Source organism: Medicago sativa, chromosome 2 (assembly GCF_051527215.1).
Source record: "Medicago sativa cultivar Bolivia chromosome 2, Bolivia_mono, whole genome shotgun sequence".
Taxonomy (NCBI): domain Eukaryota; kingdom Viridiplantae; phylum Streptophyta; class Magnoliopsida; order Fabales; family Fabaceae; genus Medicago; species Medicago sativa.
Genome location: NC_140750.1, coordinates 52,289,294 through 52,314,920, shown reverse-complemented (window position 1 = coordinate 52,314,920; position 25,627 = coordinate 52,289,294). Strand labels below are relative to the sequence as shown.

At 39.4% G+C, this 25,627-nt stretch overlaps 1 protein-coding gene and 2 non-coding genes across 3 annotated transcripts; 2 read left to right on the top strand and 1 right to left on the bottom strand.

Moving 5' to 3' along the window:
* The first annotated feature begins 1,779 nt into the window (after positions 1-1,779).
* On the top strand, positions 1,780-1,886 carry LOC146948790 (small nucleolar RNA R71). The gene has a single exon (XR_015029498.1). It is a non-coding gene; the product is annotated as a small nucleolar RNA R71 (small nucleolar RNA).
* A 12,259-nt stretch (positions 1,887-14,145) lies between these two features.
* Positions 14,146-15,186, bottom strand: LOC146948789 (uncharacterized). Its single transcript, XM_085748429.1, has 2 exons — positions 14,839-15,186; positions 14,146-14,739 (listed from the first exon to the last, which is right to left on the bottom strand). Exons 1-2 carry the CDS (start codon positions 15,184-15,186, stop codon positions 14,146-14,148), a joined length of 942 nt encoding a protein of 313 aa, XP_085604555.1.
* Positions 15,187-23,950: 8,764 nt separating this feature from the next.
* Positions 23,951-24,056, top strand: LOC146948788 (small nucleolar RNA R71). Its single transcript, XR_015029552.1, has one exon. It is a non-coding gene; the product is annotated as a small nucleolar RNA R71 (small nucleolar RNA).
* The last annotated feature ends 1,571 nt before the right edge of the window (positions 24,057-25,627 follow it).

The window sequence follows — 25,627 nt, the reverse complement described above, 5'->3', positions numbered from 1 at the left end:
GTTCCTTGCCACTTCTCCTTGAAGCCATTCCTTTGACCTTGGGTTGACTTTTCAGTTTTGGTGAAGGGTAGGGTTTGTGTTTAGTAAGGTTTATGGGTTTGGTTATGAAGATTGGTTGTGAATTTGTGGTTTTTAGGTTAGGTTTTGAATGAATAGGGTTTTGATGAATTATGAGTTTAGGTGGATGAAAGTTGTTTTTGAGTGAAGTTTGTGATTGATTTGTGGAAGAATTGAATTGGTTTGGTGGAGTTTTGATGGAGATATGAAGGTTTGAGGTTTGATGGTTATGGAGGTTTTAGAGAGAAGTTTGAAGGTAGAGAGAGGTTGGTGTTTGAGAATGAAGGAAGAAGAAGAAAAATTTTGTGTTATAGGAGGTGCAGGGATCGGGCACGGCCGTGCCACCTATTGGCACGGGCCGTGCCAACTTACTGGAGTTTTGGCATGGTTTTGGTTGAATCATCTGGCACGGCCGTGCCAACCTTAGCACGGGCCGTGCCAACCTTCTGGACATAGGGGCTTCAAAATTTTCAATTTTTCTCGAATCATACTCGGACAATTACCTACAAAACACTTAAAACAAAGGAAAACAAACAAAATAAAGCAATTAAATGCGTGGGTTGCCTCCCACGAAGCGCTTGTTTAGAGTCACTAGCTTGACGGTTAGAAGGTGGTTTTAACTATCCTATACCCAATCTCTCACTAAGGGATAATGGCAACAAACTAACATGCTCTCCCAAATCACACATGGCTTTCTCAAATGTTTTATATCCTATGACACAAGGTATGGAAAATCTCTCTGGATCCTTAAGTTTAGGTGGCAATTTGTTTGGAAGTATCTCAATAAAATTTCTAAACTGCTCATCTAACTTGGATTTAGTAAACTCTTGTGTTAAAGGAATTTTAGGCTCATGAGACGGTGAAACAAATGGCTTGTCATTCTCTCCTATAGCTTTCTCACTTTGAGGCTTATCACTCCCTATCTCTCCTTCATTGTTCTTAATTTTCACAACGGGGTCCTCTAGTTTGTTACCATCCCTAAAAATAATAGCACTTATATGGTCTTTGGGGTTGGTTTCGGTTTGGCCTAGAAGGACTTCAGAGGTTTGAGGGGGAGTAGCCAGCTGTTGGGGTACTTGAGAAGTCTGAGTCTCTATCATCTTACTGTGAGTAACTATGGAGTCTACGTTCAATGTATGTTTGGCAAGAGAGTCTTTCAAAATTTCAGTTTGGTTTTTAAACTCTTGGAGCTGCTCAGATTGATTTATAAGAAAATTTTCTAAAAAAAGTTCCAAGCTGGATTTTTGAGGGACTATTTGGCTGTTTGCATAACTGAGTGGTGTTGTTTCTTGTCCAAAAAGATTTTGAGGGGTTTGAAAAATTTTTTGGTTATTTTTAAACCCTTGATTATATTCAGCATAGTTTACTTGCTCAGGACTTCTAACAACACTACCTAGTTGGCAATCAATGCCAATATGGCCAAATACACCACAAACTTCACAAAGAGGTGATACATGGGCAGGTGTGACAGCACTAGTAACTAGATGATCAAGGGAAGAATTTTCATACATACCTACCTCTTTCTGAGAGGGTGAAGGAGCAACATTAGTGGTGTCCCTTCGGTAGGTCCACTGATAGTGGTTTTGTGCCATGTCCTCGATCAAAGCATATGCTTCTGTGTATGTTTTGTTCATCAAAGCTCCACCTGCAGCTGCATCAACATAAATCTTTGTGGGATACAAAAGACCATTATAAAAAATGTGAATAATAAGCCAGTTCTTTAAACCATGATGGGGACAAAGTCTAAGCATTTCTTTAAAACGCTCCCACACATCGTAAAGAGATTCTCCATCTTTTTGAGTGAATTGTGTGATTCGATTCCTTAATTGAACTGTTTTAGAATAGGGGAAGAATCGGGCAAGAAAAGTTTCCTTCATTTGATGCCATGAAGTGATAGAACCAAGTTTCAATGAATTAAACCAAGCACTAGCTCTCCCCCCTAAGGAAAAAGGAAAGTAGTGCAGCCTTACGACCTCTTGGTTTGCATTCACGGTTCCACTGAGTCTTAAAAAAGTTGAAATATGAAAATTCGGATCCTCAGTGGGTGATCCGAAAAATTGATTTTGCTGCACTAACTCAATAAGTGCAGGTTCTATTTCAAAATTGTCATCAACCGTTGGGTACACAATAGCATCGTATGACTCAATTGATGTTGGGATTGCATACTCTATGAGAGTGCATTCCTTAGCCATATCGTTATTATCTTCCCAAGAAGTTAAAGGCAAAAGAAGAAATAGAAAAAGAAAGAATAAACAAAAAGTTTTTTTTTATATATAAAATAAAATAAAATAAAGAGAAAGATTTTTTTTTTTATATGAAGTAAAATAAAATAAGGAAAAAGATATATATATATATATATATATATATATATATTTTTTTTTTCAGTCCAATCACTATTAAAAAGTTAATCAAATTACAACAACTCCCCAGCAACGGCGCCAAAAACTTGATAGGGCCAAACCGCAAGTGCACGGCCTATCGAAGTAATAGTAGTAAGAAGAGTATCGTTCCGCTAGGGAGTTGTTTAATTCAATTAACTTTAAAAGAATGATTAGAGGAGGAGAAAGTTTAGTAAAAGGAGGTTTTGATTGCTGAAGATAAATACAATAATAAAGGAGATTTTGAAGCTACTCTCAAAACGTGCCACGATGAAGAACCATCGTGCCACGTTGGTCTAGGTTTAGAGAAAAAAATTTCTTTTCAGCTTTCTAAAGATATTTTTGCTGTTTTTGGTTTATGAAAATGCAATAAATAAATAAATATAAACAATACCTGAGCGGATCTAAATCCGATGGGTTGCCTCCCATCCAGCGCTTCTTTACCGTCACTAGCTTGACTTATGATGACCCCTAAGGATCATTCAACACCACTCCCGCTCTATTCTTTGGGAGTTCACCTCCAAGGTATGGTTTCAGCCTTTGTGTGTTTACCTTGAAAGTTTCTTGCTCACCAGGCTTACTAAGCTCCACTGCTCCATAAGGAGACATATCTACAATCACGAATGGTCCGGACCACTTGGATTTTAACTTCCCGGGAAATAACTTCAACCTGGAATTAAACAGCAAAACAAGTTGTCCAATATAAAATTCTCTCCTCACCAACCCCTTGTTATGATACCTCTTAGTTCTCTCTTTGTAAATTACGGCGTTCTCATACGCACGCAATCTCATCTCCTCTAGCTCATTAAGTTTTAATAACCTTTTCTTTCCAGCTAAAGTTTGATCAAAATTTAGGGCTTTGATAGCCCAGTAAGCTTTATGTTCCAATTCAACCGGGAGATGACAAGCCTTTCCGTAAACCAACTGATAAGGGGACATCCCAAGGTGCGTTTTAAACGCAGTTCTATATGCCCAAAGAGCGTCATCTAACTTCCTAGACCAATCTTTCCTAGAAGACGCTACAGTTTTCTACAAAATTTGTTTCAACTGACGGTTTGAAACCTCCGCTTGACCACTAGTTTGAGGATGATAAGGAGTTGCAACTTTATGTTTGATATTAAACTTTTTAAGCACAGTTTCAAGAAGATTGTTGCAAAAGTGCTTCCCCCCATCACTAATCAAAACTCTAGGGGTTCTAAACCTAGTGAAAATATTTTTCTTCAAGAAATTAACCACAGTTTTAGCATCATTAGCAACACATGGTATCGCTTCAACCCACTTGGTAACATAGTCAACACACACAAGTATATGGAGATAAGAGTAAGAGGAGGGAAATGGTCCCATAAAATCTATGCCCCAACAATCAAAAGGTTCAACTTTAATGATTCCAGTTAGGGGCATTTCATTCCTCTTTGAGATACTACCTGTTCTTTGGCATTCATCACACCTCTTTACGAACTCTTGGCAATCCTTGAAGAGAGTGGGCCACCAGAAGCCACTTTGCAAGATTTTTGCAGCGGTTCTTTCTCCACTATGGTGGCCCCCATAAGCTGAGCTATGGCAATGCCACATGATACTATTAGCTTCCGTACCTGCAACACAACGTCTAATCAAACCGTCAGCACTTACCTTAAATAAATAAGGATCATCCCACAGATAGTGGTTTGCATCCTTGAAAAACTTTTTCCTCTGGTGCTGTTCCATGTCATCCGGAATTATATTACCGGCCTTAAAATTCGCCATGTCGGTAAACCAAGGCCTTTCTTCAATCGCCATCAGCTTTTCATCCGGGAATTCTGCTGTGATAGCCTTCTCTTTCTTCATCACCTCCTCATTTTCCAACATTGAAAGGTGATCAGCTACTACATTCTCCACTCCTTTCTTGTCACGAATCTCTAGATCAAATTCTTGCAATAATAGGATCCACCTCAACAGCCGAGGCTTTGAATCACCTTTTGTCAAGAGATATTTAAGAGCTGCATGATCTGAAAAAATAATGACTTTGGAGCCTATTAGATAAGAACAAAATTTCTCCAATGCAAATATTACTGCAAGCAACTCCTTATCAGTAGTGGAATAGTTAACTTGATTTTCATTTAAAACCTTGATTGCATAGTAAATTGCATGGAAAAATCTGTTCTTTCGTTGGCCTAAGACTGCACCAACAGCATAATCACTTGCATCGCACATAAGTTCAAAAGGTAAATCCCAATCGGGTGCAATGATTATTGGTGCAGTCACCAACTTGGTTTTAATCAAAGAAAAAGCATTTAAACACTCAGAATCAAAATCAAAATCATTTTCTTTGACCAAGAGGTTACAAAGGGGCTTAGAAATTTTTGAAAAATCTTTTATAAAACGCCGATAGAAACCGGCATGCCCCAAGAAACTCCTAACTCCCTTAACATTAACAGGTGGTGGAAGTTTCTCTATAACCTCTATCTTTGCTTGATCCACTTCTATGCCTTTAGCACTTATTTTATGTCCCAAAACTATACCTTCGGTAACCATAAAATGACATTTTTCCCAATTTAAAACAAGGTTAGTTTCGGTGCATCTTTTTAGTACTTCATTTAAGTGGAACAAGCATTGGTCGAAAGACTTACCAAACACAGAAAAGTCGTCCATGAATACCTCAATGTTCTTCTCTATCATGTCAGAGAAGATGGAGAGCATACACCTTTGGAAGGCCGCCGGCGCATTACACAGCCCAAAGGGCATTCTCCTATAAGCAAATATACCAAACGGACAGGTGAAAGCAGTCTTTTCTTGATCTTCCTTAGCCACTGCAATCTGATTATACCCTGAATACCCATCCAAGAAGCAGTAAAAGGCTTGACCAGCCAATCTCTCTAGCATTTGATCCATGAATGGTAATGGAAAGTGATATTTCCTTGTTGCAGAATTCAGCCTCCGGTAGTCTATGCACATTCTCCAACCAGTGACGGTACGTGTGGGTATCAATTCATTCTTTTCATTAGTCACTACCGTCAATCCTCCCTTCTTAGGCACCACATGAACAGGACTTACCCAAGAGCTATCAGAAATAGGGTAAATCATACCTGCATCGAGCAATTTTAATACTTCCTTCTTGACAACTTCCTTCATTGTTGGGTTTAGTCTTCTTTGAGGTTGAACCACAGGTTTGTATTCAGCCTCCATATGTATTTTGTGCATGCAATAGGCTGGACTTGTAACGCCCACTTTGATAGTGTCTAGAATGATCAAAAGTGCGTTAAAACTGATATTGGATACATTAATTTTTACAATATAAGTTGTCATCAAAACACAACATCGACAACCAAAGTCTTATAATACATCATTCTTCATAGAAGTTTGTCGTACAAATCTAGTTATACATCCATAATACAACATGTGCTAATAATTAGACATATGCATCAACTACTTCACACCAAGATAAAGTCCTTGCAAGCATGCTAATCCTGCACCTTTTCTTTACCTTTACTGCGGGAAACCTGAGAACCTGAACAAATAAGGAGAGGGATGAGACATAATGCCTCAGTGAGTTCTATCTAACCTTAGCTAGTGATAACCTCGGGAAAAGTCTATGGTTACCACGTGTCTACTTTACAACCTGACGGTTGATTATACGTGTGTGGGTTGTTTTCCTAGACGGTAGTGCATGCTAGACCCGTCGTAGGTTCAACTTACTTGTTATAGTCTCATATTTCTGAATATGACATCGCGGTTAAGGGGTAATCTAAGACCGCTTTACCAAGATACTCTCTAAGCATCGAGGTCTATACATATGTCACATTACTAAGTCGTACGATTAGGGGAAAACCTAGAATCGTCATCGACAATACTATCTTTAACTATTATAGTCTGAAGCTTAACGTATCTGACGTCATCTCATAGTCAACAATATTTGAAATAAGAGTTAGCGTTGAACAATGACAATATCTGGATTCATTTTATGGAAAGCCCCGGGGTGGAGTAAACCCGAGCGCAAACCCTATCTGCTCGATGGAAACCTATCTAAGGTAAACCACCGGAACTCCCTAGTGACGTGTGGGCCCCTTACGGCTATTCCCGTTTCACCTAATGGAAACCTCTTGGAACCAACCTAGTGTGATCACAAGAGACACGGCACATATATGTTATTAAAACATTCTTAGTGAAAAGATATCTAATCGTATCACAATCTAATATTCATCGCTTAAATGATGCTATTCTATTCACGACAAACTATGTCGAGTCTCTATGTTTTCTTCCCTTGATAAACTATTACTTTCCCTCTCACAATCAAGTGATTTGCTCACTAGAAATCCCTAATGATTATGTTATGATTGCCATGATTTTTAATTCGAGAATCGTTACGTGTTAGATGCATTGCCTAGATGTCGTTTTGGGGTTATAAGATTGGAAAACGATGAAAGAAATACTTCGGAACGCACCACCGACCCAAGGGAGGGCCAAAAGGCCAAAATTTAGTTGGCCACTCCAGAGGGCTGCGCTATTAGCGCCCCTGGGGCGTGGCTTTTCTGGGGAGCTGCGCTATTAGCGTAGAATTTCGCTAATAGCGTAGCTCTTCGGGCCTGTGGTACCAAAATTGCAATTTTTGACCCAAAACGCATCCTAATGCTTCCTGCAATGCACCAAAACATCCAGCAACATACTAAAGCAAAAAATAACATATTTCATGGCAATCTTAACCAATATTCATCAAGAATTAGCTTTGAAGTTCATAAACACATCTAGCACAATCAAAGCTTACACACTAAGAAAGCTCAAACCAAAGGAAGGTTTTTCTAACTAAGAACTCACCTTGCCCAAAAGAAATAAGATTCAAGTGCTTCTAGCTTAAACCAAACCCTAGGTAGACAAGAATCAAAAGAGAGAGCTTGCTTCTATAATCTTTAAGTGTTTTCCATCAAGAACCTCCTATCCCTTTCCATGATGCTTGCCTCAAGGATTTAACACAAAGAGTGGATGATTATTGAGGGGAGATTGGGCCGAAATTTTAGAGAGAAGGGAGAGAGAAATATTTGTTGGAAACCTAGAGAGAGAAAGTTCAAAGGAAAATGAATATTTTGGGACCTTTTGCCCTTAAATACCCCTCAAGCTCAAATTCCAATTACGCCCCTAAACTCAGACGCGCACTTCCTTCCGTTAACTGATATTACTCGCAACCTAAATGGATGGGGTATTACACTCTACCCCCCTTAAAAAAAATTTCGTCCTCGAAATTTAGAATTTACCTGAAAACAAGTGCGGATACTGCTTCAACATTTCTGATTCTAGTTCCCACGTAGCTTCACCATCCGGTGAACCTTTCCATACTACCTTCACTATAGGAATCTCTTTGTTTCTGAGAGATTTGACATCACGTTCTACTATCATGTCTGGTTCTGGCTGAAATGTCAAATCTGATTTCAATTCTATAGAATCCAATTCAACTGGTCGGAAAGGATCCGGTACATACTTCTTCAGTTGGGACACGTGAAACACATCATGTATACCTGACATAGCTGGTGGTAGAGCTAATTGATAAGCCACTGGTCCGATACGCTTGAGTATCAAAAACGGTCCTACATACCTAGGACACAATTTCTTAATCTTGAAAGTACCCCTCAAACCTAATTTGGGAGTAACTTTCAGGAATACATGATCACCTTCATTGAACTCTAAAGGCCTTCGTCGATTGTCCGCATAACTCTTTTGACGACTTTGAGCTATCCTCATCTTTTCCTGAATTGATTTAATCTTCAAAGTTGTCTCTTGAATGATTTCTGGTCCAAGAATACTCTTATCTCCTACCTCAGCCCAACATAAAGGAGTTCTACACTTCCTACCATACAAAGCTTCATAAGGTGCCATGCTAATACTAGAGTGGTAGCTATTGTTGTAGGAAAACTCTATTAAAGGTAAGTGATGATTCCAACTTCCACCATCTTCCAATATGCAAGCGCGTAACATATCTTCCAAGGTCTGGATGGTTCTCTCTGTTTGTCCATCAGTCTGTGGGTGATGAGACGTACTCAGCTTCAAGCGAGTCCCTAAAGCCCTTTGGAAAGCCCTCCAGAAGTGTGAGGTGAAGATGGGATCTCTATCCGACACGATACTCACTGGAACACCGTGTAGCTTAACTATTTCTGAAATGAACAATTCTGCATACTGAGAGGTTTTGTAGGTAGACTTAACCGGTAAGAAATGAGCCGACTTAGTTAATCTATCCACGATTACCCAAATGGAATCATGTCCCTTTTGAGTACGAGGTAAGCCTCCCACAAAATCCATAGATATCTGCTCCCATTTCCACTGAGGAATCTCTAGCGGTTGTAGCAACCCCGCTGGTCTTTGATGTTCAATCTTAACTTGTTGGCACACCAGGCATCTAGCTACAAAGTCAGCAATATCTGATTTCATTCCAGGCCACCAGTAATCTCTCCTTAGATCGCGATACATCTTGGTAGCACCAGGATGAATCGAGAAACTACTCTTGTGTGCTTCTTCTAAAATCATCCTTTTGAGTTCTGCGTCATTCGGTACACAAATTCTTCCTTCGAATAAAATTGCCCCATCTGAAGCTATAGAAAATTCTGGATGACCAATTCTCCTTCGTAAGTCACCATCTGCCTCCTGTGCTTGTACAATTCTTGACCGCAATTCACAAGTGATTTCTAATCTGTGTAACCAAATACCATCAACATCCTCTGTGGCTTCAAGGTTAAGGTCTCGAATTTCCTCGTGCAACTTACAAACATGCATTTTTACTTCGGCCTGGATTAAGGCTTTACGACTCAATGCATCCGCTACAACATTGGCTTTTCCTGGGTGATATTTCAATTCGAAATCGAAGTCCTTTAGGTATTCCATCCAACGCCTCTGCCTCATATTCAGATCCCTCTGATCAAACAAGTACTTCAAGCTCTTGTGATCACTAAACAACTCAAATTGTGCTCCATACAAATGATGTCTCCAACTCTTCAAAACAAACACTATGGCTGCCAATTCTAGATCATGGGTGGGATAGTTTTCTTCATGAGTCTTGAGTTGCCTAGATGCATAAGCTATCACATTGTTTTCTTGCATGAGCACTCCTCCAAGTCCTTTAGACGATGCATCACAAAACACAACATATCTCTTCTCCGGATCTGGAAGAGTCAAGACTGGTGCTTGTGTTAACTTCTTCTTCAAAGTCTTGAAACTCTTCTCACATTCTTCATCCCACTCAAAAGGTACATCTTTCCTTGTGAGTCGAGTTAGGGGTAAAGCAATCTGGGAAAACTTCATAATGAAACGGCGATAATAACCAGCTAGTCCCAAAAAGCTTCGAACTTCTGACACGTTCTTTGGCCTAGTCCAATTCTGAATAGCCTCTACCTTCGACTGATCCACTGCTACACCTCCCTGAGAAATAACATGACCCAGAAATCTGACTTCCGTTAGCCAAAACTCACATTTACTGAACTTTGCATACAATTGCTTCTCCCGAAGAATGTCCAACACTATTCTCAAATGTTGAGCATGTTCCTGCGGGTTCTTGGAATAAACCAAAATGTCATCAATGAAAATAATGACAAACTGATCTAGATATGGCTGAAAAATCCGATTCATATAGTCCATGAAAACTGCTGGGGCATTGGTTACACCGAATGGCATGACCAAAAATTCATAGTGCCCGTATCGTGTTCTGAAAGCCGTCTTAGACACATCTGAAGACTTGATACGAATCTGATGGTATCCCGATCTGAGATCAATTTTCGAGAACACTGACGCTCCCTTGAGTTGATCTAACAAGTCATCAATCCTTGGTAAGGGATACTTATTCTTTATGGTCACCTTATTCAGCTGGCGATAATCAATACACAACCTCATGCTGCCATCCTTCTTCTTGACTAACAATACAGGTGCACCCCAAGGAGAAACACTAGGCCTGATGAAATGCTTCTGAATAAGCTCCTCTAACTGGGTTTTCAATTCTTTGAGTTCTAGGGGGGACATTCTATAAGGCGCTACTGATACTGGCTCTGCTCCTGGAATCAAATCAATTGAAAACTCAATTTCTCTTTCGGGAGGTAAACTTGTGATATCTGCCGGAAAAACATCCAAATACTCACTGACAATTGGAATGTCGCTAGGACTTAAATCTGTTTCTGGAGTCACAGTGAGCATTACATAAAATCTCTTATCTTGAGCACAGATAAACCGAGCCATCTGATATGTGTGCTTAATCAATTCTGACAAGGCTACTCCTTCCATTGTATCACTAGTTGGCATATAGATACTCTTTTCTGCGCACCCTATATATACATGATTTGCTGACAGCCAATCCATTCCCAAAATCACATCAAGTTGTTTCATCGGAAGACATACTAAATCTATATAATAAGTCTTGCTAGACACGGTGATAGGACAATTCTCACATACATAATTAGCTACTACTCCTCCATCGGTGGCCGTAGTCACCATCATAGGGGGCTTTAGTAATGAAACGGACAATTGAAGAGTTTCCACACATTGAAAAGAAATAAAGGAACGTGAGGCACCACAATCAAACAAAACTCTAATGGGATTCTGACCAAGAAAACACATACCGCCGATCAAGTCTTCATTCTCCCGAGCCTTCTTCCCATCTAGTGAGTACACCCTTCCTCTAGTCATTGTAGTGCTTGCTCCCTTGCCTTTGTCTCCTCTATTTGGACAATTTGCCATGTAATGTCCCGTCTGGCCACAAGCGTAACAAGAGTTGTCACCCAGCTTACATTCCCCCGTATGGGCTTTTCCACATTTCTTACAAGTTGGATAGGATCTGAAAGAACCCGACTGTTTACCCCTCTGAGGAGACCCCTTTGGCTTCAACTTCTCATGATGTTTATCAACAAAACTACCTCTTCTTCTATCGAAAGCAGTGGTACCTTCTTTAGCAGCTCTGTCAAAACCTCTTTCAGCTTCCAAGCTATTATGTACCATCTCATCAAAGTTTGTCAACCTCTGTTGACTGACCACCGCATACAACTCGCCCCTCAAAGCATGCTTATAATGATTAACCTTCCACATTTCATTACCAGCATACTCATTGTGAGTTGAGTAATGAGATAACTCCTCGAACTTCTTGGTAAAATCCGTCACGGACATGTTACCCTGTTTCAAGTGAAGAAATTCTTGTTCTTTTCTGACCTTGAATGTCATAGGAAGGTACTTCTCTTTCATAACTTGCTTAAAATTCTCCCAATTCAACTCTAGCCCATTAGCCTCCATCCTACGCCGAGCAGTTTCCCACCAATCCTGGGCTGCACCCCGGAATTGATTAGTTGCAAAGATCACTTTATCTTCCTCGGTACAGTTGGCCATAAGGAAAATCTTTTCCATGTGCTTAATCCACCTCTTAGCCTCTGGTGGTTCTCCACTACCATCGAACTCTGGAGGATGGTTCCGATTGTACTCTCGGAAAGCTAGGTTCCCCACAACTGGAGGTGGAGGATGCTGTTGATGCACTCCTGGACCTTGTTGCATAGCTGCAGCCCACTGCTGATGGGATTGAGCGTTCTGCTGGATCTGTTGTTGCATCATTTGCATCATCTGCTGATTCTGCTGCATCAACTGTGCCCACATCTGAGCACTAGGATTCTCATTCTCCTCATCATTCTGATTATTCCTTGGCCGGCCCCGTCCTCGTCCTCTTCGCGCTCCGGACATTTCCGCTCTAACTGTCATATTTAAGCCAAAGTGATCAATTTCAACCAAATATAACAATGAGGACAATATCCTAAACTCGAAAGAACAACTCCTTGGATTGTAATATTAATGACCCAAGGCACGATCTGGAACGACCTGCTCTGATACCAATTTGTAACGCCCACTTTGATAGTGTCTAGAATGATCAAAAGTGCGTTAAAACTGATATTGGATACATTAATTTTTACAATATAAGTTGTCATCAAAACACAACATCGACAACCAAAGTCTTATAATACATCATTCTTCATAGAAGTTTGTCGTACAAATCTAGTTATACATCCATAATACAACATGTGCTAATAATTAGACATATGCATCAACTACTTCACACCAAGATAAAGTCCTTGCAAGCATGCTAATCCTGCACCTTTTCTTTACCTTTACTGCGGGAAACCTGAGAACCTGAACAAATAAGGAGAGGGATGAGACATAATGCCTCAGTGAGTTCTATCTAACCTTAGCTAGTGATAACCTCGGGAAAAGTCTATGGTTACCACGTGTCTACTTTACAACCTGACGGTTGATTATACGTGTGTGGGTTGTTTTCCTAGACGGTAGTGCATGCTAGACCCGTCGTAGGTTCAACTTACTTGTTATAGTCTCATATTTCTGAATATGACATCGCGGTTAAGGGGTAATCTAAGACCGCTTTACCAAGATACTCTCTAAGCATCGAGGTCTATACATATGTCACATTACTAAGTCGTACGATTAGGGGAAAACCTAGAATCGTCATCGACAATACTATCTTTAACTATTATAGTCTGAAGCTTAACGTATCTGACGTCATCTCATAGTCAACAATATTTGAAATAAGAGTTAGCGTTGAACAATGACAATATCTGGATTCATTTTATGGAAAGCCCCGGGGTGGAGTAAACCCGAGCGCAAACCCTATCTGCTCGATGGAAACCTATCTAAGGTAAACCACCGGAACTCCCTAGTGACGTGTGGGCCCCTTACGGCTATTCCCGTTTCACCTAATGGAAACCTCTTGGAACCAACCTAGTGTGATCACAAGAGACACGGCACATATATGTTATTAAAACATTCTTAGTGAAAAGATATCTAATCGTATCACAATCTAATATTCATCGCTTAAATGATGCTATTCTATTCACGACAAACTATGTCGAGTCTCTATGTTTTCTTCCCTTGATAAACTATTACTTTCCCTCTCACAATCAAGTGATTTGCTCACTAGAAATCCCTAATGATTATGTTATGATTGCCATGATTTTTAATTCGAGAATCGTTACGTGTTAGATGCATTGCCTAGATGTCGTTTTGGGGTTATAAGATTGGAAAACGATGAAAGAAATACTTCGGAACGCACCACCGACCCAAGGGAGGGCCAAAAGGCCAAAATTTAGTTGGCCACTCCAGAGGGCTGCGCTATTAGCGCCCCTGGGGCGTGGCTTTTCTGGGGAGCTGCGCTATTAGCGTAGAATTTCGCTAATAGCGTAGCTCTTCGGGCCTGTGGTACCAAAATTGCAATTTTTGACCCAAAACGCATCCTAATGCTTCCTGCAATGCACCAAAACATCCAGCAACATACTAAAGCAAAAAATAACATATTTCATGGCAATCTTAACCAATATTCATCAAGAATTAGCTTTGAAGTTCATAAACACATCTAGCACAATCAAAGCTTACACACTAAGAAAGCTCAAACCAAAGGAAGGTTTTTCTAACTAAGAACTCACCTTGCCCAAAAGAAATAAGATTCAAGTGCTTCTAGCTTAAACCAAACCCTAGGTAGACAAGAATCAAAAGAGAGAGCTTGCTTCTATAATCTTTAAGTGTTTTCCATCAAGAACCTCCTATCCCTTTCCATGATGCTTGCCTCAAGGATTTAACACAAAGAGTGGATGATTATTGAGGGGAGATTGGGCCGAAATTTTAGAGAGAAGGGAGAGAGAAATATTTGTTGGAAACCTAGAGAGAGAAAGTTCAAAGGAAAATGAATATTTTGGGACCTTTTGCCCTTAAATACCCCTCAAGCTCAAATTCCAATTACGCCCCTAAACTCAGACGCGCACTTCCTTCCGTTAACTGATATTACTCGCAACCTAAATGGATGGGGTATTACAGGACTAATACCCTTTAGATCAGAAATGCTCCATCCCAATGCGCCTTGATTACTTTTCAACACCCTCATTAGTTTCTCTTCCTCTAAAGGTGTCAATGTATTACTGATGATTGCTGGTTTGGAAAAATCCTCACTAAGAAAGACATACTTCAAGTGTGGAGGGAGTTCTTTTAACTCTGGATTTTTTTCTTTTTCATTGTTCAATGTTTCCGATCCCCCATATTTTTCACCAAGTATGTTTTCAAGTGGCGGGTGGTGCATTTGTTGTTTGCTTGCCTCAAGTTGCTTGACACAATCCTTTACCTCAATATCTTCAGTATCTTCATCATTTTCTATAGAATCAACTAATGTTCTCTCTAAAGGTTGTGTTGGTTGAGGCTTATGAGAATCATCTTCAATTATCTCATCAACAACATCAATTCGGTAGCACTTAGGATTTTCAGCTTGATGTTTCATGGCTTCAAAAATATTAAACACAACTTGCTCGTTGTGGAATCTCAACATAAGCTGGCCCATTTCAACATCAATCAAAGCTCGACCGGTTGCAAGGAAAGGTCTTCCAAGAATGAGTGGCATGTCTTCATCTTCAGCCATGTCTAGGATTACAAAATCTGCAGGAAATACTAGCTCATTGACCTTAACTAGCACATCTTTAAGTATACCAAAAGGGTGAGAGATTGATCGATCAGCTAGAGTAATGGTCATTCTTGTTGGCTTTGGCTCCCCGCATCCAAGCTTCTTCATCATTGAAAGAGGCATCAAGTTGATACTTGCCCCTAAATCACACAACGCTCTACCAATGTCTACCGGTCCAATAGAACAAGGAATAGTGAAAGCACCTGGATCTTTTAATTTGGGTGGAAGTTTCTTTTGAAGAATTGCACTACAATTTTCTGAAAGTGCAATGTTTGCATCATCTTTTGGTTTCCTTCTTCGAGTCAGCAAGTCTTTCATGAACTTAGCATACATGGGCATTTGATCAAGAGCTTCACCAAAGGGAATGTTCACCTGAAGTTGTGAGAAAAGCTCCATGAACTTCTTGAATTGACCTTCCTCCTTCTTCTTCTTTTTGGCTAAGTGAGGGTATGGAAGCTTCACATATGATGGAACAACTTGTGGCTGATCTCCATCCTTCAATATTTGACTCTTAGACTTCCTCAAGATTGAATCTTCATCAATCAATTTCTCACTTTTTTCTCCCTCTATTTTTTTCTTCCTTTCATTTTCAACTACTCCTTGATCATTATCTTTTTCAACTACAACCTCATTATTCTTTTCAACTTCACCTTCTTCTTCTTCCTCCACTACTACTTCATCAGCTTTCTTTGGAACTTTTGGAACTGGAGGTGTCAAGACCTTCTTGCTCCTCAACTCAATAGCATTGCAAGACTCATTTTTAGGGTTGTCTTGTGTGTTACCTGAGAATCCGCCTTTGTTTTGTTCAGCCAATTGTTTAGCTAATTGCCCAAGTTGAGTTTCAAGCATCTTCCTGGAGGCTTCATTGTTCTTTCTCTCAGCCTCTTGACTCTTCTTTGTAACGCCCGTCTTAACTATTTAATTAATTCAATGAAGTTTAGAATATATTTATAAATATATGCTTATATGATTTATAATTTGTGTAATTTATGTGATTTATGATTTGAGTAAGTTATATGATTTATGAATGAATTATGTGGAGTATTTGATGTTGTGAAGTTGTTATGTTGGTGTGACTTATTTTATTATTAAATAAAATAAGATATTAGAAATAAAATAAAAATATTAGAATTGGGCTGTGATGTGTAAAGAGTAAGTTTAGAGGTGAGAAGAGTAATACGAAAAGATAAATAGGGCAAACATAAGTTAGAAACGTTTTTACGTGAAACGCCTTTTGGAGAAAAGGGAGAAAAGTCAGAAAAGAGGAGAACTAGAGGGAGAGCTGCGATTTCATCATAACCAGGTAAGGGTGAGACTAATTTTCAATATTATTAAGGGTATAATTCTATAGGATGAATTTAGCATGATTAGGTTAAGTTTTGGTGAGAATTGAGAATTAGGTTTAGGATCAATTTTGATGAATGAATCAAGAACAGATGTTAGATTGATGCAAAATTAGTGTACAGACCTTAGATATGACTTAAGATGATAATTAGATGCTATTTGGATGAAGGAATCATGAATATAGGTGAAAAGTTGTGATTTTTAGGTTTCTGGCCGTACTGACATTCATCGCTCGCATCTGCGAGCAAGAACACTCGCATCTGCGAGCTAGAACCCAGAACTCGCAACTGCGAGCAATGCAACTCGCACCTGCGAGTGACCTGTAAGCTCGCAACTGCGAGCAGAATAACTCGCCACTGCGAGTAAAGACTTAGGAACCCAGAACGCATGCTTTGCTCGCCATTGCGAGCAAAGTTACTCGCAACTGCGAGTTAGGCTGTTAGTTGCCCAAAATTGTCCCGATGCGATCCTTTCGCACGTATAGTCTTGAGCTGACCTTAGAAGTAAGAATGAGGGTGATTTAGAATGTTTCCAGATGTTACAGAAGTCTGTTTATATGACTGAAATGATTAGTAATGTTGCATGAATAATGTTATGATGTTTTTATGATATTTATGTTGATGTAATCCATTCCTTAAATGATGTTGAGATATTCCAACACTGTTATATGTTGTAAATCTGTTGCTGTTCATTGCTGCTGACCTTTAATGTCTTGAGATTGCATGAGTCGGTCTATGTTGCAAGAAATTAAGAAGTTGTCCATGATTATGAGTCGTATGAGTCGTTCATGATGTCGTCTAAGTTGCTGGAAGTTTGAGCTCATTGCATACTCATTAAAGTTGGGGGCTTTAGGCCCGGCAGCCTTTGTGCTCATTAAAGTTGGGGGCTTTAGGCCCGGCAGCCTTTATGCTCATTAAAGTTGGGGGCTTTAGGCCCGGCAGCCTTTGTGCTCATTAAAGTTGGGGGCTTTAGGCCCGGCAGCCTTTGTGCTCACACGTTGAAGAGCCTATTATGCTCATTTGTTGTTGATTGGTACCACATGCATTTGCATATCAAGAAGTTTCATGATGTTTAAGTTGTCAAGTTGTTGAGTTGATAGAGTTGCATGGTCTAAGATGAGTTGTGTTGTCAAGTTGTTGTTGAGTTGATAGTGTTTCATGGTCAAAGATGAGTTGTGTCGTCAAGTTGAGTGTTAAGTTGATTATGATTTGTGATGAAAATCAGTAATGATATTTGTATTTGTTATGAAATGAAAAATATACTGATAGTTAATTGTTGACATGTTATTAATGTTTAAGTTGTTAAATGCATTTTATTGGATTATATGCTTAATGTATTGATTGTGAAATCTCACCCCTTCTGTGTATATGTTGCCTCGACCGTGGGTAATGTGCAGGTAATAAAGATTAGAGGCGTTCGTGAGTGGACTCCTCACTTGGTGTCTAGGTGCTCTGATACGTAACGGGATGGGGGCTTGCTTTTACTTCTATTCCTTACGTGTCTCTTTTATGAACTAATTTATGAGATTTTCCAATAAGGCCTGCGTGCCAAGACTTTAAAATGTTGAACTATTTTCCGCTGCAACAGTTTAAGATTTTTCATGATGTTGAATTTGAAGGATAATTACTATTATCCATTTTATGATTTAAATGAAGTATGTGACATTCCGTTGTGATCAAAATACTCTGATTTTAAATGAAATTTTTATGTTGGGAAAACGGGGTGTTACAATTGGTATCAGAGCAGGTCGGTCCGTCCGGCCAAGTAGTAGAGTCGCGTTGTGTCGTATTACAGTTTTGTACTGTATTTGAGTTGTCCTGTTTGTTGTTTGTTGTGTAATCCCTAGTATGAACTGGTTGGAGTACAACCATGTTCACATTAATTGTTTTAGTAAGTTGGTGTATTTTTTTTCTTCTGCCGAAAAAGAAAGTGGAGCAGAGTTTTTGTCTACTAAGCAGCTGAAGCAATTAGAACGTGATGGAATCTTGATGTTTTCCTTGATGGCATCCTTATCTTTGGAGAATCAAGCAGTGATTGATAAGTTGCAAGTAGTGTGTGAATTTCCTGAAGTTTTCCCTGATGAAATTCCTGATGTACCACCGGAGAGAGAAGTTGAATTTTCTATTGATCTTGTTCCGGGAACGAAGCCTGTGTCTATGACACCTTACCGTATGTCAGCTTCTGAGTTGGCTGAGTTGAAGAGACAGTTGGAAGATTTGCTAGATAAGAAGTTCATTAGACCGAGTGTTTCACCTTGGGGAGCGCCGGTATTGTTGGTTAAGAAGAAAGATGGAAGTATGAGGTTGTGCATTGATTATCGACAACTGAATAAAGTAACTATAAAGAATAGATATCCACTTCCTGGAATTGACGATTTGATGGACCAGCTGGTGGGTGCACGTGTGTTCAGCAAGATTGATTTGAGGTCGGGTTATCATTAGATTAAAGTAAAAGATGAAGATATGCAGAAGACGGCCTTTAGGACGCGATATGGTCATTATGAATATAAGGTGATGCTTTTGGGTGTGAGTAATGCGCCTGGCTTGTTTATGGAGTATATGAATCGTATTTTTCATGCATTTTTGGATCGCTTCGTGGTTGTGTTCGTCGATGATATTTTGATTTACTCTAAGACAGAAGAAGAACATGCAGAACATTTGAAGATTGTCTTGCAAGTGTTGAGAGAGAAGAAGTTGTATGCTAAATTGCCTAAGTGTGAATTCTGGTTGAAGGAAGTAAGTTTTCTTGGCCATGTTATTTCTGGTAGTGGTATTGTAGTCGATCCATCTAAGGTTGAAGCAGTATCACAATGGGAGACTCCTAAGTCGGTTACAGAGATTAGAAGCTTTTTGGGTTTGGCAGGTTACTACCGAAGATTTATAGAAGGATTTTCTAAGTTAGCACTTCCGTTAACGCAGTTGGCGTGTAAAGGTAAAACCTTTGTGTGGGATGTTTGTTGTGAGAACAATTTTAATGAATTGAAGAAGCGTTTGACGACGGCTCCAGTTTGATTTTGCCGAAACCTGATGAACCTTTTGTGGTGTATTGTGATGCGTCCAAGTTGGGCTTAGGCTGTGTACTTATGCAAGATGGTAAAATGGTTGTTTGTGCATCAAGACAGTTGAGAATTCATGAACGAAACTATCCTACTCATGATCTTGACTAGCTGCAGTTGTATTTGTGCTTAAGATTTGGAGACACTACTTGTATGGTTCGAGATTCGAGGTGTTTAGTGATCACAAGAGCTTGAAGTATTTGTTTGATCAGAAAGAATTGAATATGCGACAGCGACGGTGGCTCAAATTGTTGAAGGATTATGACTTTAGTTTGAATTACCATCCGGGTAAAGCTAATGTTGTTGCGGATGCCTTAAGTAGGAAGAGTTTACATATGTCTGCTATGATGGTGAAGGAATTTGAATTACTTGAACAGTTTAGAGATATGAGCTTAGTTTGTGAAATGTCGTCTCGGAGCGTTAAGTTAGGAATGCTGAAAATTGATAACGATTTCTTGAAAAGTATTAGAGATGCACAGAAGGTTGATGTTAAGTTTGTGGACTTGTTGGTTTCTAGTAATCAAACTGAAGATGGTGACTTTAAAGTCGATGATCAAGGTGTGTTGAGGTTCCGAGGTAGGATTTGTATTCCAGACAATGATGAGATAAAAAGGATGATTCTGGAAGAGAGTCATAGGAGTAGCTTGAGCATTCATCCGGGAGCTACAAAGATGTATCATGATTTAAAGAAGCTGTTTTGGTGGTCAGGATTGAAACGTGATGTGGCACAATTTGTGTACTCTTGTTTGATTTGTCAGAAGTCGAAGGTAGAGCATCAGAAACCTGCTGGGTTGATGACACCGTTAGATGTACCAGAATGGAAATGGGATAGTATATCCATGGATTTTGTGACAAGTTTACCGAATACTCCTAAGGGAAATGACGCTATTTGGGTGATTGTTGACAGATTGACGAAGTCGGCACATTTCCTTCCGATTAATATTAGTTTTCCTGTGGCTCAGTTGGCAGAGATTTATATTCGAGACATAGTGAAATTGCATGGTGTTCCTTCAAGCATCGTGTCAGATAGAGGTCCAAGATTTACTTCTAGATTTTGGAAGAGTTTGCAAGAGGCTTTAGGCTCTAAGTTGAGATTGAGTTCGGCTTATCATCCTCAAACAGATGGTCAGTCGGAAAGAACGATTCAGTCACTCGAGGACTTGTTGAGAGTTTGTGTACTTGAGCAAGGTGGAACTTGGGATAGTCATCTTCCGTTGATAGAGTTCACTTATAATAACAGCTATCATTCAAGTATTGGGATGGCACCTTTCGAGGCTTTGTATGGTCGGAGGTGTAGGACTCCGTTGTGTTGGTTTGAGACCGGTGAAAGTGTGGTTCTAGGACCAGAAATTGTTCAACAGACTACTGAGAAGGTGAAGATGATTCAAGAGAAGATGAAAGCGTCGCAGAGTCGACAGAAGAGCTACCATGATAAGCGTAAGAAAGACCTTGAGTTTCAAGAGGGAGACCATGTGTTCTTGAGAGTTACTCCAACGACCGGTGTCGGTCGTGCATTGAAGTCAAAGAAGTTGACTCCAAAGTTTATTGGTCCTTATCAGATATCCGAGAGAATTGGCACGGTGGCTTATAGAGTTGGCTTACCACCTCATTTATCGAATTTGCATGATGTGTTCCATGTGTCGCAATTGAGGAAGTATGTTCCAGACCCGTCCCATGTGATTCAGAGTGATGATGTGCAAGTTAGAGACAACCTTACGGTAGAGACCGTACCCTTGAGGATTGATGATCGCAAGATGAAGACGTTGAGAGGCAAGGAGATTCCTCTAGTGAGAGTTGTTTGGAGTGGAACGACTGGTGAAAGCCTGACATGGGAGCTAGAGAGTAAGATGATGGAGTCTTATCCAGAGTTGTTTTCTTGAGGTAAATTTTCGAGGACGAAAATTCTATAAGTTGGGGAGAGTTGTAACGCCCGTCTTAACTATTTAATTAATTCAATGAAGTTTAGAATATATTTATAAATATATGCTTATATGATTTATAATTTGTGTAATTTATGTGATTTATGATTTGAGTAAGTTATATGATTTATGAATGAATTATGTGGAGTATTTGATGTTGTGAAGTTGTTATGTTGGTGTGACTTATTTTATTATTAAATAAAATAAGATATTAGAAATAAAATAAAAATATTAGAATTGGGCTGTGATGTGTAAAGAGTAAGTTTAGAGGTGAGAAGAATAATACGAAAAGATAAATAGGGCAAACATAAGTTAGAAACGTTTTTACGTGAAACGCTTTTGGAGAAAAGGGAGAAAAGTCAGAAAAGAGGAGAACTAGAGGGAGAGCTGCGATTTCATCATAACCAGGTAAGGGTGAGACTAATTTTCAATATTATTAAGGGTATAATTCTATAGGATGAATTTAGCATGATTAGGTTAAGTTTTGGTGAGAATTGAGAATTAGGTTTAGGATCAATTTTGATGAATGAATCAAGAACAGATGTTAGATTGATGCAAAATTAGTGTACAGACCTTAGATATGACTTAAGATGATAATTAGATGCTATTTGGATGAAGGAATCATGAATATAGGTGAAAAGTTGTGATTTTTAGGTTTCTGGCCGTACTGACATTCATCGCTCGCATCTGCGAGCAAGAACACTCGCATCTGCGAGCTAGAACCCAGAACTCGCAACTGCGAGCAATGCAACTCGCACCTGCGAGTGACCTGTAAGCTCGCAACTGCGAGCAGAATAACTCGCCACTGCGAGTAAAGACTTAGGAACCCAGAACGCATGCTTTGCTCGCCATTGCGAGCAAAGTTACTCGCAACTGCGAGTTAGGCTGTTAGTTGCCCAAAATTGTCCCGATGCGATCCTTTCGCACGTATAGTCTTGAGCTGACCTTAGAAGTAAGAATGAGGGTGATTTAGAATGTTTCCAGATGTTACAGAAGTCTGTTTATATGACTGAAATGATTAGTAATGTTGCATGAATAATGTTATGATGTTTTTATGATATTTATGTTGATGTAATCCATTCCTTAAATGATGTTGAGATATTCCAACACTGTTATATGTTGTAAATCTGTTGCTGTTCATTGCTGCTGACCTTTAATGTCTTGAGATTGCATGAGTCGGTCTATGTTGCAAGAAATTAAGAAGTTGTCCATGATTATGAGTCGTATGAGTCGTTCATGATGTCGTCTAAGTTGCTGGAAGTTTGAGTTCATTGCATACTCATTAAAGTTGGGGGCTTTAGGCCCGGCAGCCTTTGTGCTCATTAAAGTTGGGGGCTTTAGGCCCGGCAGCCTTTGTGCTCATTAAAGTTGGGGGCTTTAGGCCCGGCAGCCTTTGTGCTCATTAAAGTTGGGGGCTTTAGGCCCGGCAGCCTTTGTGCTCACACGTTGAAGAGCCTATTATGCTCATTTGTTGTTGATTGGTACCACATGCATTTGCATATCAAGAAGTTTCATGATGTTTAAGTTGTCAAGTTGTTGAGTTGATAGAGTTGCATGGTCTAAGATGAGTTGTGTTGTCAAGTTGTTGTTGAGTTGATAGTGTTTCATGGTCAAAGATGAGTTGTGTCGTCAAGTTGAGTGTTAAGTTGATTATGATTTGTGATGAAAATCAGTAATGATATTTGTATTTGTTATGAAATGAAAAATATACTGATAGTTAATTGTTGACATGTTATTAATGTTTAAGTTGTTAAATGCATTTTATTGGATTATATGCTTAATGTATTGATTGTGAAATCTCACCCCTTCTGCGTATATGTTGCCTCGACCGTGGGTAATGTGCAGGTAATAAAGATTAGAGGCGTTCGTGAGTGGACTCCTCACTTGGTGTCTAGGTGCTCTGATACGTAACGGGATGGGGGCTTGCTTTTACTTCTATTCCTTACGTGTCTCTTTTATGAACTAATTTATGAGATTTTCCAATAAGGCCTGCGTGCCAAGACTTTAAAATGTTGAACTATTTTCCGCTGCAACAGTTTAAGATTTTTCATGATGTTGAATTTGAAGGATAATTACTATTATCCATTTTATGATTTAAATGAAGTATGTGACATTCCGTTGTGATCAAAATACTCTGATTTTAAATGAAATTTTTATGTTGGGAAAACGGGGTGTTACATTCTTCATCTCTTCAAAGTTGCCTTGAGTCATCTTCATAAAGTTCATCATAGTTTCCTCAAGAGCTGAAGGCTTCCTTTGTTGTTGTTGTTGTGGAGGATTAAGCATCTGAGAGTTCAAAGCGTTGTTATTTGTGTAACTGAGATTTGGATGCTTGTTGATACCTGAGTTGTAGTATTGATTTTGCCTTTGATAACCTCCCATGAAATTAGCTTCCTCACTTGATCCTTCTGGAACACATTCACCATTGGGATGTTCTTCACCGCATAAGTCACATTTGATTGCAGCCACCTGTTGTTGCTTATGAGCCAAAGTAAACCCTTAAAACTCCTTAGTTAGAGCCTCTATTTGTTTGTTCATGGCTGCTTGGTTAGCTAGGATTGCTGTTTGTTCACTTACCCCAAACACTCCTCTTTCTTTCTTCTTAGCTTCAGCACGATATTCATTGCCCGCCATATTTTCAATTAAGGCTTGAACTTCATGATCAGTCTTGCTCTTAAGACTTCCTCCTGCGGAAGCATCTAAGAACATTCTAGTGTTTGGTGTCACCCCCTCAGTGAAGATTTGGAGGTATTGTTTCTCGGTGAACTCATGATTAGGGCATCTCTTCAGAAGCAAATTGAATCGCTCCCAAGCATCATACAATGATTCACCTTCTCCTTGCTTGAAGTTAGAGATCTCCATCTTCTTTTCCCAATATTTAGACATAGGGAAATATTTCTCCAACAACTTCAGCTCTAACTCTTCCCATGTTTGGACAGTCCCGTTTGGAATTGTTAGCAACCAATCTTTTGCTCTTCCCGTCAAGGTGAAAGGGAACAGCCTTAGTTTCTTTTGTGCTTCAGTCACGGTGGCTGGTTGCACACAAAACTCGCAAGTTTCAGCAAAGCGGCTCAAGTGTTCATGAGGACTCATAGCTTCAGTCCCATCGAATTGCTTGTCCCTCAAACCGTTGAGGACAGTTGTCTTGATGTCGAAAGCAACGGGGTTAGCTGGTTGAAAAGTGTGGGTCAGTTGACCGCGATGAGTTGCTAACCCGTAGTCCCCTAGCTTTGGTCTTGGTGCAGGTTCTCCCATGATAGCAGATTGAGGAGAAGCAGATGTTTCAGATTCAAGTGAGAGTGGCTCAGGTATTTGTTCTCGAACACCCGGTGGAACGGAATGAGACAACCTTTTCAACCGGGCATCTTTCCGGAGTGCTCTAGCAGTCCTTTCTATTTCCGGATTGAATTTGAGATCTTTGGAGCTCACTTTACCTCGCATAAACAGCAAATACCTTAGTAGCACTGCACAATACAAAGTAATCAAATGAATACTGAAACAGAAAAATAAAACTAAAAACAGAAAATAAAATTGCAGAAATCCTAAATTATAACGTAATTGCCTTGTTGAAATAAATCAACAGTCCCCGGCAACGGCGCCAAAAACTTGATAGATATCTGGCAAGTGTACCAAAATCTATCGAAGTAGTAATAAATATCGATCCACAAGGACTGTGTTAGTTTCAATTATAACAAGTACGTTATACGTTAGGATGTGTAAAAATTATATTTGGTTGCCCTAGGCAGAAAAAGTTTGTTTTAATCAGAGTTGATTAAAGTTGAAAGAGTTTGAAAGAAAATTATGTCGAGATGAATGGTTAAGCCGGTGAATCCACTATTGCTTTATATGAAAAAGTCTACCTCTCTCTACTCTCAATTACTACTCAATTTTTACGATAAATTAACTAAGTGACTTTGATCAATCTCTCGCATCAAAGCCCTTTCCTAAGTTAAAACCCTATTAGTCTCTTAACGTGATTGAATAACCGCGGAAGCAATATTGGAACGTTAATTCATGTATCATAACCCTCAATTTCCTATCTCTAGGTTCCTAGTGTTGAGTTAAACACAATTACTATTTCAGGATTAAAAGCTAGGGCTAGTAGTCATTCAATTCCTAAGATCAATTCATGTGATTGCAAGAAGCTAGGGCTAGTAGTCATACAAAACAATAATCATGAAAAGCAATAAACACAAGTAATTCTGAATAAAAACTGAATAGCATTGATTATAGAGAGAGTTCAACTACAAAATCATATATTACAAAAGTTTCATCATGGCTTAACCAAACTAAAGGTTTAGCTACTAATAGCTAAACAATCATAAGAAATAACAAAAGAAAACATACATAAATCTAACCAACGGAGTGTTGGTATGAGATTCAGGGCTCGTTCCTTGGTCTCCTGTCGTCCTTGATGCTCAAAATCGTAATAATAATCAGT

Coding starts and splice junctions, on each gene's coding strand:
- LOC146948789 (XM_085748429.1), bottom strand. CDS start 15,186: ATGAAAGACTTGCTGACTCGAAGAAGGAAACCAAAAGATGATGCAAAC. Junction 14,740..14,838: donor TAGTATTTCCTGCAGATTTT/GTAATCCTAGAC, acceptor GAAATGGGCCAG/CTTATGTTGAGATTCCACAA.